General features: G+C 41.4%; 1 protein-coding gene across 1 annotated transcript in view; it reads right to left on the bottom strand.

The window, feature by feature from the left end:
• tbx21 (T-box transcription factor 21) overlaps nt 1-1631 on the bottom strand; it is a 93658-nt gene extending 92027 nt beyond the window's left edge. The window contains exon 1 of the mRNA XM_039739593.1: nt 816-1631. Coding sequence (XP_039595527.1) covers nt 816-1360 — 545 coding nt within the window. The 5' untranslated portion in view covers nt 1361-1631. The remainder of the gene's footprint in view (nt 1-815) is intronic.
• Nucleotides 1632-17284: the final 15653 nt, after the last annotated feature.

The raw sequence follows: 17284 nt of genomic DNA, 5'->3' as shown, positions 1-17284 counted from the left end.
AATATTATGAGGTTCCTGTTGTTCAAGTTTCCATCACTTACAATCAATGAATAAGCATCTCATTTCTTCCACTTACTCAAGTCTGTCATGGTATTATTTTTTTTTTAATTCAGCGTGTCGAAAATCAGCAACTTTTTTTGTTTCTCGAACAGTAATAACGATCGCACTTAAATGTATTCATTTTTTTTTTCTCAACCGACTGTCATGTCAAACTTTGTGTTAAGTGAGTGCAATGCTTCTCCCTGATAAAGGAGGTAATGTTCACGTACACATTTCCATACAGCAACGCCGTGTACTGTTAATATGCCCCCCCAAGACCACTTGATTTGGCCCCCGCAGGTCCCTTCTCACTGATGCTCAGCTCAGAGTCTTCTCGTCATCAGGCAGGGCGCTAAACAGGAACCAGCAGCAGCAGCAGCGCGCCTCGCTCAAATTTCCCGTTTAATATATAGCACAACGCATCTAAAATAAGACGGAGGCAGAAGACCCCTTTCCTCTGGCCCACGCCACCCCCTGCACACACAAGCCTGGCGCAAACGCTACAAGACTAATTTTAGAGCTGCCTTCAGCCGGATGGTGTTAGACTTCAGTTTCTGGATAGCGGTTATATGCCTGCTCTCTTTAAAACGATGTAGCTTTCTTTTAGAAAAACAAAACAAAAGTTCAGCCACGCAGCACCCGAGTCAGCTCACTGAACATTATGGTAGGAAAAAGTCTGGCAACGTTAGTTTGGCATCTCCCTGCACTTCATTTTCTCACCCTTAACAGTAGGAAGACGGTTAAACAATGGAAGATATTTAATTGCGGGTCCTTACCGTCCCTGTTTGGTAATAATCATCTCGGTCTGGTACTTGTGAAATTTGGCCCAAAGCTGGTAGTTATTCAGTATGGCGTGCGTTTTCCCAGAAACTTGAAGACCGGGTATCTGGCACATTGGCGCTCGCGGGTACCCGTGCTGAAATGAACGCCCATCCCCGGGCATGGGGAAAATGTCAGGGGGTGCACCGAAGACCTCGCTGCCAGTGCCTGGGAATCCTTGTCCGCCACCACCTCCCCCGGGAGGGGTCCTGACGGCGCCGAAGTTACAGGTGTTGAGAGGGGTAGGAGCAAAGAATCTGCCGCTTTGACCGCCGTAGCCAGCGGCGACACTCTGAGTCGGGTACGGCAACTGCAAGCCGCAAGAGTCCTGCCCTGGATCCTGACAGTAGAACCTCGGGTCCGGGATGCCCATTTTGACCTCTGCAAAATCCTTGCTCTGGAACTGGCCGTTTTCTATTTCCTTCCCAAAACTTGGTGTGTCGGTCCCATTCAGCATGCTGAGGAAGAAGTTCGCTCCTGAGTTCACACCCAGTCCGCCCATCTATCGCATCCGTGCGCGTCTATGCCCTCGCATAGACCTGCTTTCAGTTCGCAAAAAAAAAAAAAGACAAAATAAGAAGAGAGAGCACTTCCAAGAGGCGACCTGCTTTACTATGAACAATTCAGAATAAATGATTGTGTAACGTCGTCTTACAGTCCAACCAACACTGCACCCAAACAATATTTTACGTGTCAGCTTCTCCGGTGCTTTTGCGAGCACGAATGTTTCTGGTGCTGTAATCCATGTGTCTGTGAGCGTTTCTAAACCTAAAATCAAGCTGCGCTCTTAATGAATAACAGACAGCATTTGCCAATCCTGATTGGCTGGTGGAGAACGTCTGCTATCTGATGACGCCCCTTTTCACTCAAGCTCCCTGTCGCTCAGAAGCTTCAGGCCAGCCAGCGCCGACAATGATGCGGTTAATACATATCCCGATCGCGTGTGTTATTTCTGCGGAGACATGCATTAAAATGGGCACACACCACTTTAAACCATCGCTTTGTTTCTGTTTATTTGGGGGAGGCACTCCCAACGCCGAACGTCGACCATCCAAAGCCTGTTCCTTCCTTTCTTTTAGTGCTGTCGGGTTAGGTTCCGGCTTTGAAGGCAACGAAAATGAATTACGCGGCTGCATTTAGTGGACGGATGGACTATACCGCCGTTTTGAAAAACCTTCATTTTCTCAGAAATCTCTCCCATTTTCACTATACAATATTTCATAAACGATGCGTACACTTGTATGCGTTAACTTCCACATTTCAATCCCCTAGTTGCTAATGTGTGCCGTCGCGGCATAGACAACGAAGAGATCGAAATAAATTTTAAAACGTGATTATACTTTCTAATCAGCATCATAAATTACTAAACCGCTTCAAAGCCTTACAGTGTTTTGATGAAATTTTATCAAATTTCCGAATAATTCTCTGGATTTAAATTTACAGGCAATTGCGTAAAAAATTATGAGCGGGATCAAGTCTTAGATATTTTATTTTCTTCTCTGATACATGTTTTTGAATACACAAGTCGCTTATTTGTAATGTACTGTAAATATGATTTTACTATAGGGAAATTACCAGCTTGTGAATTAAAAATGCTTAACAGGAAAAAAAACTAATAATAAAAGTGTAAAACATATAATTTGCAGTATTTATTTAGCAGATTTAGTCAAAATCGCTTACGAATCTTACAAATGCGACAGGCAGGCATCATGAAAAGCCGTCGCAAATAAAACGATGATGTAAGTATTAGAGTGCAAAACAAAAAAAAAAACAACGCAGCCAATAAGTAAGTCCCAAAACAAAACTGTGATGTGAAAACTGTACATTAATACACTTGGATCTGTCGCGCTTTTTTTTTAATTTTACATTTGGCGATCGCCTTGGCGAGAGATGACCAGCAAGTTCAGGGGACGTCACAGTTACCGTTTACCGAGCCCCACCGGCGAGCTCAGCCACTTACTGGGGAGCTGAACCCGCCAGCCTGGCGGCAAGTCCGCACGGCCCGAAGCGTCGAAGCGAGCGAGACAACAGATCGGAAGGTTTTATCTAGGTTTCTTGTAAATTAATAGTACAGTAACGGAATTTATTTTGCTCTATAAATAATGTACAAGAAAATCTGTACTAAATTTTATGAATATTTATCCTTCAGATTTAATCCTTCAATAGCAACATAAACTTACAATAATTTAAAGGATGGTCGGCTGGTGAAGGCAACATCAGAAGTGATTTGTCACGGGTTTCAAAACGCACACATTTGCCCCTCGCTTGATGCAAGTTAGATAGATAGATAGATAGATAGATAGATAGATAGATAGATAGATAGATAGATAGATAGATAGATAGATAATGATTGGCACTATTAGATAGATAGATAGATAGATAATGATTGGCACTATTAGATAGATAGATAGATAGATAGATAGATAGACAGATAGATAGATAATGATTGGCACTATTAGATAGATAGATAGATAGATAGATAGATAGATAGATAGATAGATAGATAGATAGATAGATAGATAGATAGATAGATAGATAGATCATCTATATAAAATACTTCAGAATAGGTTTGTTTTAATACATTCCGCCTGGTTTCGACAGGCAGCGTTTAAGCTCAGTCATTACGAAGATCCTGCTGTTCAGTATTCCAGTCCGCTTAAAACAGTTTAGGTGCTGCATTAGGTTTTGGTTTTTTTTTTAATTCTTCATTATTTTGTGGTTTAAGTCACTGTGATCTAATTTATTCGTTTGCCTTCTTGATATTTTACCGATCTCCCTTAAGCTCCGCTGAGTCTGCGCCATCCCGATTGCCTTGCCCAGGTTTTCTTTTACCACACGTGGCACAACTTTACCCGAGAGGTCGGTGGGTACTCGGAGACTGGCACAGCCCTAGGTTTGTGGGTAAATACATCTTTAAAAGGTTTTAAGGTAACGTGGAAAAAAATATGTATATGAGGCGTATCTTCAGATGTAAACTGTACCGCTCTTTTATCAGCCCACATAAGGGGTAGAACAAAGCGGGCGGATTGTAATGTAACAGTAATTGAACCAAAGACACACTTTCGGGTGCTAAAATTCCTCCTAAATTTCCATTCATTTGTGAGTAGGCCTTTATGACTTAGATCGCAAATCTTTTATTTTCCAGTGAAGTACGTTTTATTTATCATGCATTAAATTAGTGTGATTTATCTGAATTTAGGGTAATATACTTTAGTGGCTGAACTTGGACAATGAAGCGCAGGTCAAACCCTCTTGAAATTAAAAGGTGCCAGGGTGCTTCCTTCTTCACTCTTAAAAATTCCGTACCGATGCCACTTTGCTGGGTTTCTCTTAAAACCATTGCTTGAAATTCTGGGAAGGCTTCTTTGCATATGAAGTTGGTTCTTTGCGCTTTGACTAATATGTGGACAAAACTGACATCTTTAATGTGCAGTGGGCGACCTAACAGGATACAAGAAATCAAGAACACCGGAGCTTAGCTTGTGGTGCGGTGCAAGTCCTCTTAACACCACGAAGCCAGTAGGAGTCTAAATTCTGCAGGTATTATCATCTGTTCATTGTTATTTATGAAACTTGTTATGGAACTAATTAAATGAAGTTTTTTTTTAAAATTTTATTTTCCTGGAACCTTCATGTGAATGATTCTTTTAGGAACCAAAAGCAGTCCACATATGACATCATTTTGGCACCTTTATTTTTGAGAGCATCTCTTTGTAAATCAACAACAAGCAGACTTCAGGTCAGAAATGTGCTCACAAAATTCAAGGTGCCAACCTTGCCATAGACAGACCCGCTTTGGTCACCCAAAAGAACCATCCACATGACAGTTCCAGAAAGAACCTTTATTTATTTGGCTATGTAACACGTCCACAATCAGCCATGAGCAGATGATAAGGGAGCAGATTTATGAAATTGCAGTGGGTTCCTGGCTTTAAACAGACTCATACGATACCACAGACTAAGTTCTGGTCTTCTTGATCTGTTTAATCCTACTTGCTACTAGACAGAAAAGATTTCCTATTTGTATAAAAAGCAGGAAAGATTTGAGAGCCCTGCACAGAACTAACTTCATATGCAATGGAAGCCTCCCAGAATGAAATGGCAAGCAGCGACTCTGTGAGGAATCACACAACCCAGAAAAGTGCCATCAAGGGACCAGAATTTGAAAGAGTGTGGGCATCTGGTTTCTCCTTATAGAAAATTAAAATCTTATAAATCAGGGGCTTTCATACTGGGGGTCCACTGTGGCTGCAGGGTTTTCATCCAACCGGATTCAGAATCAGTGACAGCAACTGACAACACTGATCTCAATGAATTAGCTGGGCTTTGTTTTCTCTTCTCGTATTCGACATTCAGAAAAGCACAGCAGCAGGGTGTTTTTTACATTTTGAAGAAATTCAGAAATATTTCTGTTATTGCTGTAGATTTAAATGCTTAACTCTCTTTTGTTGATTTCATTATATTTTGCTGTTTCTCTGTGCTGTTTTACCCTTCATTGTATCTTATTAATAATAATTAAAAGCGAGCAGAGCAGACACCATCTGAATCATGAGAGGCTGCAACTACTTCAGCATCAGACCCTCTACTTAGTAAATAATTAAACAATTAGAGCAGCTGAGGGCGGCACGGTGGCGCAGCGGTAGCGCTGCTGCCTCGCAGTTAGGAGACCCGGGTTCGCTTCCCGGGTCCTCCCTGCGTGGAGTTTGCATGCGGGCGCTCCGGTTTCCTCCCACAATCCAAAGACATGCAGGTTAGGTGGATTGGCGATTCTAAATTGGCCTTGGTGTGTGGGTGTGTTTGTGTGTGTCCTGTGGTGGGTTGGCACCCTGCCCAGGATTGGTTCCTTCCTTGTGCCCTGTGTTGGCTGGGATTGGTTCCAGCAGACCCCCGTGACCCTGTATTCGGATTCAGCGGGTTAGAAAATGGATGGATGGATAGAGCAGCTGAAAAAATAGAATGAGAATCAAAAAAATACATTATTCCCGTATAACTTCATAGTTTTCTAATTTCTATATTGGTCATAAAACAAAGAATCTGGGAAATAAGAGTTGACTTAATTAGCCCAGGAGTCCAATTAAAAAGAGAAGCTGGTGGGAACAAAAAGCTGCAGCCACAGGGGGGCCACAGGACTGACTTTGAGAGCCCCTGTTATAATAATCAGATTATGTTGTGTAAACAGAGATAGATAGATGAAAGGCACTATAAAATAAATAGATAGATAGATAGATAGATAGATAGATAGATAGATAGATAGATAGATAGATAGATAATGAAAGGCAGTATATGATAGATAGATAGATAGATAGATAGATAGATAGATAGATAGATAGATAGGAAAGGCACTATATAATAAATAGATAGATGGATAGGAAAGGCACTATATAATAGATAGATAGATAGATAGATAGATTGATGTGAAAGGCACTATAAAATAGATAGATAGATAGATAGATAGATAGATAGATAGATAGATAATGAAAGGCACTATAAAATAGATAGACGTTTCCCAGTATGTGGGCCAAACAGAACTCTTTAAGGTGCTGATTACAAAACACAACAAATCCAGAGACCCTGAGCTTCGCCCGTGTGATTTGTATGCGCTAAGTGTCTGTGTAAAGTGGGATTTTACAAACCCCTTATCATCTGTTTATGGCTCTTTATGGAACCACTAGGCCACTCATAATGTAAGGCTCTGGTTTGAAATAAGGTGGGGGGACGGGGGTCCCCTATGGCATCACTCTGAAGAGCCACTTCGGCCCCTGCACTTGTAAGAGTGGCATGAAGAGAAAGTGCTGTTTGACATTTTCAGCCATTGAATTTCTTTACTGTTGTCATCGTCACTGACTTTGGGGTTGGGGGCGGCCAGTTGAGGTTTGTGGAATCGATTGTTCACATTTTGAAACCTCACATATAATCAGCTGTTGGCTTGCATTCTCACTTTGCATGTGTTATAAAATGATTACTCACATCTTACCATTAACTGCAGGCCCACATTTTTTGAAATACTGTGCTTACACTTTAGACATTGCAGCTCAAATCTCGTCTACGGTGGGTTAATCTGTATGTTTTGTGCCCGCTCTTTACATCACAATAACAGTTGTGACCTCCGTCCCGGTGAACGCTGACATGCCGGTGACTCTTTATCTCTCTGGCGACATGTTGAGAAGTCCCTGGGATGGACTGGCACACTTTTGTTAGCGCTTACTGAATGTTTCAACTCCCAGTGTGCAGCGGGATGTTTGTGTTTCTCATCTTTTTTTTGATATTTGTCATTATACTTCACCATTATTTCCCCTCGTATCTGCATAGGGGCTTCTAGCAGGTGTTTCCTCCTACAATGTAGTTGGCTCTTAAAAATAAAAGTGACAAAGAGCTTCTTCTGGTGCCATCTTTGGTTCCCCAAACAATCATCTGTATGAAGTTTCCAGAAAATCTCTTAGAGATTCCATACATTTGTGACCAGGTGATGACAGAGTTATGACACCCCAGTGGGTTTCTGATTTTAAATGGGTTCCCCCAGGTTTTCTTGACCCTGCTAGGTGGACTAGTACACATTAAAGATGTCTTCTTACATTGGGCTGACCCCTTTATCCAAGGCTATTCACAACATTCTTTTGGTCACCGCAGGTGAAGTGACTCAATCAGGGTCGCAGCGTGTCAGTGGTGGGCTTTGAACCCACAACCTCAGGCTCGGCAGTCCAAAGCCTTCCCCACTACGCCACACTGCCTGTTTCAGTCACCTCTTAGAGGACTTTTTCAAACCCTGACATGCAAAGAAGCCTTCGCAGAAGCCTTTATAGGACCCCCAGTAAAGTGTCACTCCTTCAGATGGTTGATTTCAGAGGGTGTCTGCTGCGTTCACTCACTACTCTAATGTAGCCCAGCATGCGTTTGTGCCATGGGAGTTGATTCCTCCTGCCTTCACCAACGCTGCTGCCACTGAAACCTTAAATCTTGGATCAGATGAGTGGAGAAAAACGAATGAATGACACTACTGCTTTCCAGAGATTATTATTATTATTATTATTATTATTGTGATTCTTTACAATGGCCAAAACCACAAGTACAGCATAAGGAATGAATACGTCCCGTCTCTTCACCTCTACCACACTCAGTGGGTCCATTGTAGTGTCGTGGGGGGCTGCAGTGGACGTAAAGCAGGGAGCAGCCTGACCTGCCAGTCCATTGCAGTAGATTACAAGATTTAATGAACGTACATTAGCAGGTGTGCACACACATGAAAACAGGTTGCGTCTTGCTGGTCTTATAGGTGCCTTCGTATAGTTGTGCCCCAGCATACTGATACATGTCGAAATGGAGGGACAGACAGAGAGACAGGCCAAGTCTGACTGTTGGGGACTTAGGGAGAGATGCCTCATCTACTTACTGTATAAAAATTATAATGGTGACAAAGCGATGGCGGTTTTGGTTGTGAAAAGGATCGTCCACATGAAGGTTCCAGAAAAGAAAGAACCTTAGTTCATTTATATCTGTAATAAACTGCATAAATAACCATCAGTGATGATGATAGCAGAATTGTGACATCCCAATGGGTTCCTGATGATAAAAGGACTCACGCTGGACACAAAGCCACAGGCCAAGGCCACGAGGTCTTCTGTGGTATCCTGCCAGGCACACATTAAAGACTTCTGCTTTGTCCAAATATAGGAGGACACCAAATCAAATTCATATGCAAAGAAACCTTCACAGAATTATTATTATTATAATAAAAATGTATTATTTTTATTATCATGATTATCAATATTATTATTGATTAATAATAAATGTATTATTATTTTTATTATCATGATTATCAATATTATTTTTAATGAATGTATTATTATTATTAATACAATATTGATAATCATAATAATAAAAACAATAATACATTTATTATTATTATTACTATACATTTATCAATATTATTATTAATACATTTATAATATTAACACTTTTTAAAGTATTGTATTATTATGTATCATCATTATTATTAATATTATTATTACTATTATTAGTAGTATTTATAACCCAGTCAAGTGCCATTTTACAAGTGGTATCTATAAGGGTGGACATGTCAGTCTGTTCTGAAGATGTTCCTTTTCACTGTTAGATAATCCTGGTTCTTTAATGGCACTTGCCTGGGTTGTGTGGTTCCTTGTAGACCCATTTTTGGACAAAGAAGCATTTAATTGGGGCCTGTATCGGAGGAGTGACACTTCATAGGAGTGACATAACAAAGGAGGGACATAAATACCTTATTAAAGGAGTGACATTTTATTGGAGTGACATAACGAGTCACTTACCACACACAACTGAAAGTACACTCGCCAAAAAAATCGTTGCCACCTCACCTACCACTTGGATGGTTGGTTGGTAGGTTGTAACTCCTTTGAAATTTATAGCTGAGGTTTCACTCCTTTGTTATGTCACTCCTATGACATGTCACTCCTTTGAATAGGACCGTTTTATTGTGCTAAGGCTCTATTGCATATGAAGGGGGTGCTTTGGGTGACGAAACAGAAATCTTTCTAGTACACTGCACAGAGCAGTTCTTCAGAGTGATGCTACAGAGGAACCAATTTTGGTTCCTAAAAGACCCATCAGCATGAAAAGAAGGTTCATTGATTTAGATCTGCGGCAGGCTCTGTGCAGCATAACGATGACTAGTTGGTCACCGATTTGTGAAATACCAGTGGGTCCTGTTCTTAAATGAAAGAACATAAATCCAGGTTTTCTTAATCTGATGCTGTTCTGCTAGGTAGCCTGCCGTACATTACAGATTTTTTATTATATGTATTAGAAAGATTTTCAAAACAGGAAGAACCAAATTCATACACAAAGAACCCTTCCCAGAATGCAATGGTGCTTGGTCAAGCAATAGTTCAATTAAGAACCACACAAGCCAGTAAATAACTAAAAGATGCCAATAAAGGAACCAGTTAGAGTGTAAGCTACCTAGCAGGATACAACAGATCAAGAAAACCTGAGCGTAGTCTCTGTGATTCAGAGCCCTTAGAAAATCGGGAAGTCACTGGTGTTTTACACATCTGTTATCTGTTCATGGATATTTATGGAGCCTGTTGTGGATCTAAATAAATAAAGGTTCTTTCTAGTGAAAGGTTCTTTTGGGAAATCAAAATGGTATCGCTCTGAAGAGCCACCCTGGCATGGTAAGAGGTGGCCGTTTTCTTCTTGCGAGCGCCACTGGAAGCGTAGCCGTCTGTGAAGTCCTCTTTGTAAAATTCACCCACGGAGAGCTGAGACACTTGTGCCTGCGCGGGTATGAACGCCAGCTATTCTGATCTCTTTGTTTTCCAGTTAGGAAGATGGAATGAGAGTTTTTAAAGGGACGGGGTATTTGTGCCAATGAAGCCATCATTTCGCACCCCTCACCCTTCACAAACGCCACGTTTACTCGTCTGATTGTCGAGTGTTTGTCTCGGCTGCACCTGAAACAGAGCGACAAAGAAGACAGCAAAAAAAAAAAACAAAAAAAAAAACTTTAGCGCCTTTTTAACGAAACGCATCATTGAAAATTATTTTCGAGTCGGGGATGTCCCTAAATTGTCCTCTTTTTTAACGACTTACATTCATACTTTAAAACCTACCTGCGTGATCACCCCACACACATGTTTACACTTTCTGTCGTGCTGCACTGAAGTAAACCGGCTCAGAAAATGTCTTAAAATATAAAAAGGTTTAGGGTAGTAAGGCGGGGATGCCACAAAGACATTAATAAGGGGACAAAGCTAACTCCGCACGACCGATGTTAGTATTATTATTATTATTATTGTAGCTTTATTTTAATTTTTTATATTTATTTTTTTTTATCTCGTATAGATAACACAGTCCTGTTTTTCGGTGAAGTGATTTTTGTAAATCGAATTTTAAGAATCAGATCTGAAACTGACACTGCGTGACTGTGAACAAGTCATCTGTGCTCCGTGGGGGGGAGAAGGATAGGCAGAAAAAAAGGCAAAGAGAAAGCAGGAGGCTTAAAAAAGGGATTCCTGTGGTCAGTTTAGGGCAGGCAAAGAAAGAAAGAACATTTTGAGTTTGAAAATTAACTTTATTAATCAGAAATCAATTAACAATATTCCAATGCAAAAAATACCAGACAAAATACAAATCTGACAACCATAAATACAAATCTAATTTCATATCTTAGGTAAGAAAAACAATTTTCCCTTTCATTAATTGTGCAAAGTCCTCTTTAATGCACCACCCATCTGCAAAACTATCCAAATCACAGGCCAACCTATAAAAAAAATTGTAATATAGATACTGGGCTTCGCCAGGTAAACAAACATCATATTTAAATTACAGATCTTATTTGATTTCAAAGGGAGGAATTAAAGGGAAGGAAAGAAAGAAAGAAAGAAAGAAAGAAAGAAAGAAAGAAATTAAATTAATCATAATCTTTGTTGTATAGTTAAATGACGAAACCAAAGGAAATTAGTAAATATTATTGAAAAAGGAGTAAAAGGAAAAGCTAGCTCCTTCTTCAAAGAAAGAAATGAATTCAACCAATTGTATCATAAACTGGCTGTCGCCTTGGATAAGGACGTCAGCATAACAACAGCAATAATAATAATAATAATAATAATAATAATAATAATAATAATAATAATAATAATAATAATAAGATGCTGCTAGTTAAGGAAGATGCTGCAGGTTTGTTCTAAACCACCGCCTCCCTTCGATCTTCTGCACCTGCGGACCGCCGCCTCCTGTGAGCCCAAACTTCTCGAGACGGTTATAATTATTAGATTATTTTTAGCTGCGAGAAATTTTAGTATACGCATTTTTTTTGTGAGTTACATTCTTAACGATTCCAATTTACTTCGAATGGGATCAAATAGAAGCTCCGGAGCGATGCTATGGGGGACCATTTTTAATTTTCTGGAAGCACGTTTACTTTTTTTTATATAAAATACCATCGTTTTGCTGATTTTAATAACAACGACTAACTTCAAGTCTTTGTGATCTTACAGAACCATTTTTCGTTCTCAAAATTACAATCCACAGATTTGTGAAATACCAGTGGGCTCCTCATTTTTAAAGGACTCGCTCCATGCATTATAAAGGCTGAGTTTGTTTGTTTTTTGTTTTTTTTTTGCTCTCCTGCTAGATAAACGAAGAGGTCATCTCTTAATAAAATGTTTTTTTTTTTGTTTTTTTTTTGTCAAGCGATTGTTATACGGGGACCCGCACAACCCGTGCCATTAAAACGTAATATTGTTAACATTGATATTTGTGTTAATATTGAAGTAGTAAAAGAAAAAAAAACGACTATTTATTTAATGATGCTTCAACGCAGTGAGTTGGCAGCCCCGCTTTTTTATTCCCTTTTTTACTCCTTTTAATTAAACACAAGTGACTGTCGACTGCAAATGATTTCGTTTATTCGAAATTAAGCGGAAGAATGTCGCGCAGCAGCTGTGATCGATTTAAGCGCGGCGATAATGTATGTCTGCGCTTTAATATACAAAAAAAAGCAGAGAAAGTCGGAGCGTCTGCACTGAATAAACATTTACAAAGAGGTGCGAAGAGTCATTAATGACAGCGGGAATATCAGAACAACGGAAAAGATTGGGGACAACGTGGGGCGAGGAGCACAATACCGCGACGGAAAAAACATTTGAACACCCGCCTCACCCCAAGACTTCCAGCACTTGTTTTGTAAAGCTTTATTTTATCCAATTAGTGCGAAGCTTTGGATTTTTTCAGATTTATTTACTTAGCAAATTACGTTTTAATTACGGGAAAAAGTCACCCTTACTTAAATTTAAAATGAGATCAAGGTAGAAAAGGCCCCTGACAAAACGTAGCCAATTTCAGAAAGAGGATTTCTGCCAAATCAATCAATGGAAGTGGTAACGTTCTGTGTCTTCTTTAAGTAAACGCTTGTTTTAAGATGATTTCATTATTATTTTTCAATAACCGCTTCTCAGAAGAGGCTTCGTGGAGTAATTGTGCTCAGTCGGCCCTTACTTTCGCTTCTCTGCATCCCACGGTGTCAGTCCGCTTATGACTGGGTGGCCTCACATTTCCGTTTGAGGGACTCCATGTGCGCACTGCAGCCCCTGCTAGAGGGGACCCCTCGATCGGGTGTCCTTTGTCAGTTCATTCGCACTCTAAGCTTGCTGTGTATTTTACCAGACTTCGTTCTCGTCAAACAGAGGATTTCCACCAACCGAAAGATTTCTGTTCAAGTCTCTGAAACTTTTTGACTGGCAAACTGAAACGAACTTCATCCTGCAGCGCTTCCCTAATCAGAATCCCAGCTAGCGGAGATCCTTTCGTATTTCTGGTAACGCACTCCTAAAAATGCTACATTTCAAATAGCAACTGACTGGGTTGTGTGGTCCCTCCTTGAGTCAAGAAATCATTTTATTCTTTGAAGGCTTCCTAACGTATAAATGTGTGTCTTTAGAGAGATTTCTAATAAAATGGGGACAAAACAGAAATCTTTAATGTCTGGAAGGTGAGCAGCAGGATAGAACTGATCAAGAGAAGCTGAACTTAGCCTGTGTGATGGTAAGTAATGAGAGTCCTTCTAAAATCAGGTAGCCATTGGTGTGTCACACATCTGTCATCATCTGCTCCTGTGGCTATTTATGGAGCCTGTTAAGAACAGAAGGACCTTTCTGGACCCTTTGTGTGGATGGCCCCTTATGGAAGCCAAGAACAGTTCACCTATGGCATTGCTCTAAAGAATATCTTTGGTACCTTTATTTTTAAAAGTACACTATAATGGTTAATAATAATAATAATTCTTTGCATTTATATAGCACTTTTCTCACTACTCAAAGCGCTCAGCAATTGCAGGTTAAGGGCCCAACAGAGCAGAATCCCTATTGGCATTCGAACCGGGAACCTTCCGATTACCAGTGCAGATCCCTAGCCTCAGAGCCACCACTCTGCCTGGTTCATCAGAGCAAACCGTTTTTTGGTTGCCATCTTGATGAAGGTTCCAGAAAGTTCTTCTTATTTATTTAGACTAGGGGGCTCTGCCCCCTGTTACTTTCGCTTGCCCACCCCAGGGTTTAGTTTACCGGATATACAATTTAAAGAGATTGTTTTTTTTTTTTTCAAGGGAATTGTTACATATGCATTATTTTCACTTTTACTTTAAAACTTTTGTAAAAAAAATACTTGTCCTTTATTTCTGGCCCCCTGTGTGGTTAAATCTTTCTCGCAGGTGTCAGGGATGCCGGGGCAACGACCCGGCCATGGACGCCATGAGGGACCGGATGTGGGTTTACGCCCACCCTGGATCGCGTGGGGGCCGCCTTCCTGGTTGCTTTGGGGGCCATGGGTTGAGGGCATGGAAGCCCCACCCTGTAGGGGCCCGTGGTCACCGCCAGGAGGCGCCCCAATGCCTTGGGGACCTGTTACCTCAGCACTTCCGCCACACCACGAAGTGCTGGGGGGAAGAATTAAAAGGGCGCCCGGAGAGCTGCCGGGAGAACAGCCGCCACTTCCGCCATGCTGGGGCATGGCCAATGAAGGCGTGTCGGGAATCACCTGGAGCTCATCCGGGAGAATATAAAAGGGGCCGTCTCCCTTCATTCAGGGCTGGAGTCGGGTGGAAGCAGGACGAGGCACGAGAGAGGTGTGGAGGAGGCGGCCTGAAGAGAAGAATTGTGTGGCCAGGACTGTGTTGGGGTTTGTGCATTGACTTTATTTACTGTCTGAGTGACACATTATTGTAAATAAAACGTGTGGTGGTTTAAAAACAACATGTCCGCCTGTCTGTGTCCGGGTCGGCTCCACACAGGTTATTGTAGCTGCTCGTGTTGTGAAGGGGGGACGGCTGAACGCATGCTAAGGAGATGCCGTCGGATCAGCTGCTGTCTTTCTGCTGCTGGCGAGCTGCGTGTTCTTTTTGTCGCACTGCACGTCAATCATTTAAAAGCCTGTACAGCAGCTGTCCTTTTGCCACTTTGTGTCTCTGCCGCTGGCGTTGCGAACGCACATTAAGGAGAAGCGGTCGGATCATCTGCTGGCTTGCTGCTGCTGGCGAGCTGTGTGTTCTGTTCGTTGCTTGTCGTTGTTTTAAGAGCTGGGAGCACATGAAGCATGGCTGTCAAAAGCATTCCAACAACTGCTTGGTTAGATGTCCGTGAACTTGTTTTAAATGTTGTCCCGCGTGACATTAAAGTGTCTCTCGCGGGACATCAAATTGTCTTCCGAGAAGAACACATCTTGTCTCCCTAGTCTCCCTCCCAGGATTTTTTTTTTTTTATTATAATAGAGAGATTTTTAACAGGCAACATAAATTACCATGAACAGATGATAACAAATTTGTGAAGTCCCAGTGGGTTTTTGATTTTAAAAGAACTTACTGTATACAATAACACAGACTAAGTCCCGGTGGTCTTGCTACCACCTGCTACACTCTTAAAAGTGAAGGTGCCAGAGCGGGTCTTCAGAGTGATGCCATAGGGCAGGGGTGTCGAACTCCGGGCCTGGTGGGCCGCAGTGGCTGCAGGTTTTCATTCTAACCCTCCTCCTAATCAGTGATCAGTTTTCACTGCTAATTAACTCCTTTTCCCTTCATTTTCATAGCCCTGTTTTAAAGATCCAGTCCTCTGAATTGATTTGTTTCTTCATTAAATGGCAGCCAAACAGAAATGAGATGTGAAACGAGCCAACAGACGACCAGCTAAACTGGGATTTCAAACTCCAGCCAGTTTCACTCCAACCAGTTTCTTAATGAGAAGCCGATTCTTGCTGTTCATTAAAGCCGTTACTGAATATCATGACTTGTTGCTGCTCTCGTTCTGCCTCAGCAGACTGTTGATTTTCTGTCTTTTCTAAGACCACCGTCAAGATGATTTGGTGACCTGAGCAGACCAACATGACCGAGACCTTCACCTTCCTTTATTTTCAGGTGAGCTGGTCATGTGGCGGCTTGTTTTGGGTCTCATTATTGTTTGGCTGCTCTTTAAGAAAAAAGAAACAACTAAGGTGGGGGGGCAAAGTCATTCCTGGTGGCTGCAGAGTTTTGCTTCAAACCAATGGCCTCATAAGAAGCACTTATCGCTCAAGTAACATTTCTGCTTTGTTTTAGTTGTCTCGCTCTAAAGATTTTGAACCCTTATCACTTATTTTAGTCTTAAACAGATGTATTCTCGGTTTTTAATGGCTCCTTATCAGCAATAAGATGCAAATGACAAAAGAAACCAGCATTTCTCCATTTAGTGTGTTTCCATTGACATCTGTGTGCACTATTGGGTTTAATTAAATACTTGGAAGGAAAGTGAAGGGAAAATAATGAAGGACTGAGAATTACTCCTCCATTTTAGACTTCAAATCATTTTTATGATATCCTTAGAATGGAAAAAAATCAGGATATGAGAAAGACCTGACATGGCCGAGTTAAAGCAACTAAGAAGCCATGAGATGAAATTATCAAAAAGGATTGTTTTGTAATTAAGCAACTGGTTTGGATCAAAAACCTGCAGCCACTGCGGTCCTCCAGGAACGACTGTGCCCACCCCTGAGCTAAGGGGTCTGAGTCACGTCAATTAAAAGAAAGGCAAAGCAAGTGAATCAGCAGCAAAAACAGCTCACTGATTAAGAAGATTGTTAGAATGAAAACCTGCGGCCACTGCGGCCCACCAGCACCGGAGTTGGACACCCTTCCCATAGGGGAACCGTTTTTAGTTCCCAAAAGGCCCATCCACATGAAGGTTCCAGAAAGACGCTGTGACCGGCTCCATACAGCAAATCCCCTATAAAACAAGCAGATGATAATAGGTTTGTGAAATGCCAACGGGTTATGATTTTCAAAGGACCCTTGTAGCCCACAATGCCACAGGCTAAGTGCAGGTTTTCTCACTCTGTTGGTGTCCTGGTAGGTAGCTTACCATACATTAAAGATTTTTTGTTTTTGTTTTTTTTTCTACATATTATAAAGTTTTTCAAAGAACAAAGAGCAAACATCACATGTAAAGTACCCTTCTAAGAAGAAAATGGCTCTTCGTCAAGCAACGGTGTTACGATGAACCACACAACCCAGTAAAGAACCCTAAAATTCTATTAAAGAAGCAGGAGTTTTTAGAGTGTAGGCCACCTTACTAGACATTAAAGATTTCTGGTTTGTCCACATGTTAGGAAAGAAAACCAACTTCATATGCAAAGAGCTCTTCATACAAAGAAATGCTTCTCAGTCAAGCAACGGCTCCTTGGGGGACCACACAACCCAGTAAAGTGCCATTAAAGAACCAGGATTGTTAAGATTGGACTTGGGCTCAATGGCAGGTTGCCGTTAGTTTGATGGGCTCATGAATTGTAGCTGCTGCACCCCCTGCTTGTTGTTGGGGGTCAGTTGGGTCTTGTAGTTACCGTCCTTCCCACATCTCGGGTGCCACCCCTTCTGTTACTGGTGGCACAGCACCACATACTGCAGGTGTTA

Source organism: Polypterus senegalus, chromosome 17 (assembly GCF_016835505.1).
Source record: "Polypterus senegalus isolate Bchr_013 chromosome 17, ASM1683550v1, whole genome shotgun sequence".
Taxonomy (NCBI): domain Eukaryota; kingdom Metazoa; phylum Chordata; class Cladistia; order Polypteriformes; family Polypteridae; genus Polypterus; species Polypterus senegalus.
The sequence above is the reverse complement of the archived record's forward strand: the minus strand, read 5'-3'. Positions and strand labels throughout refer to the sequence as shown.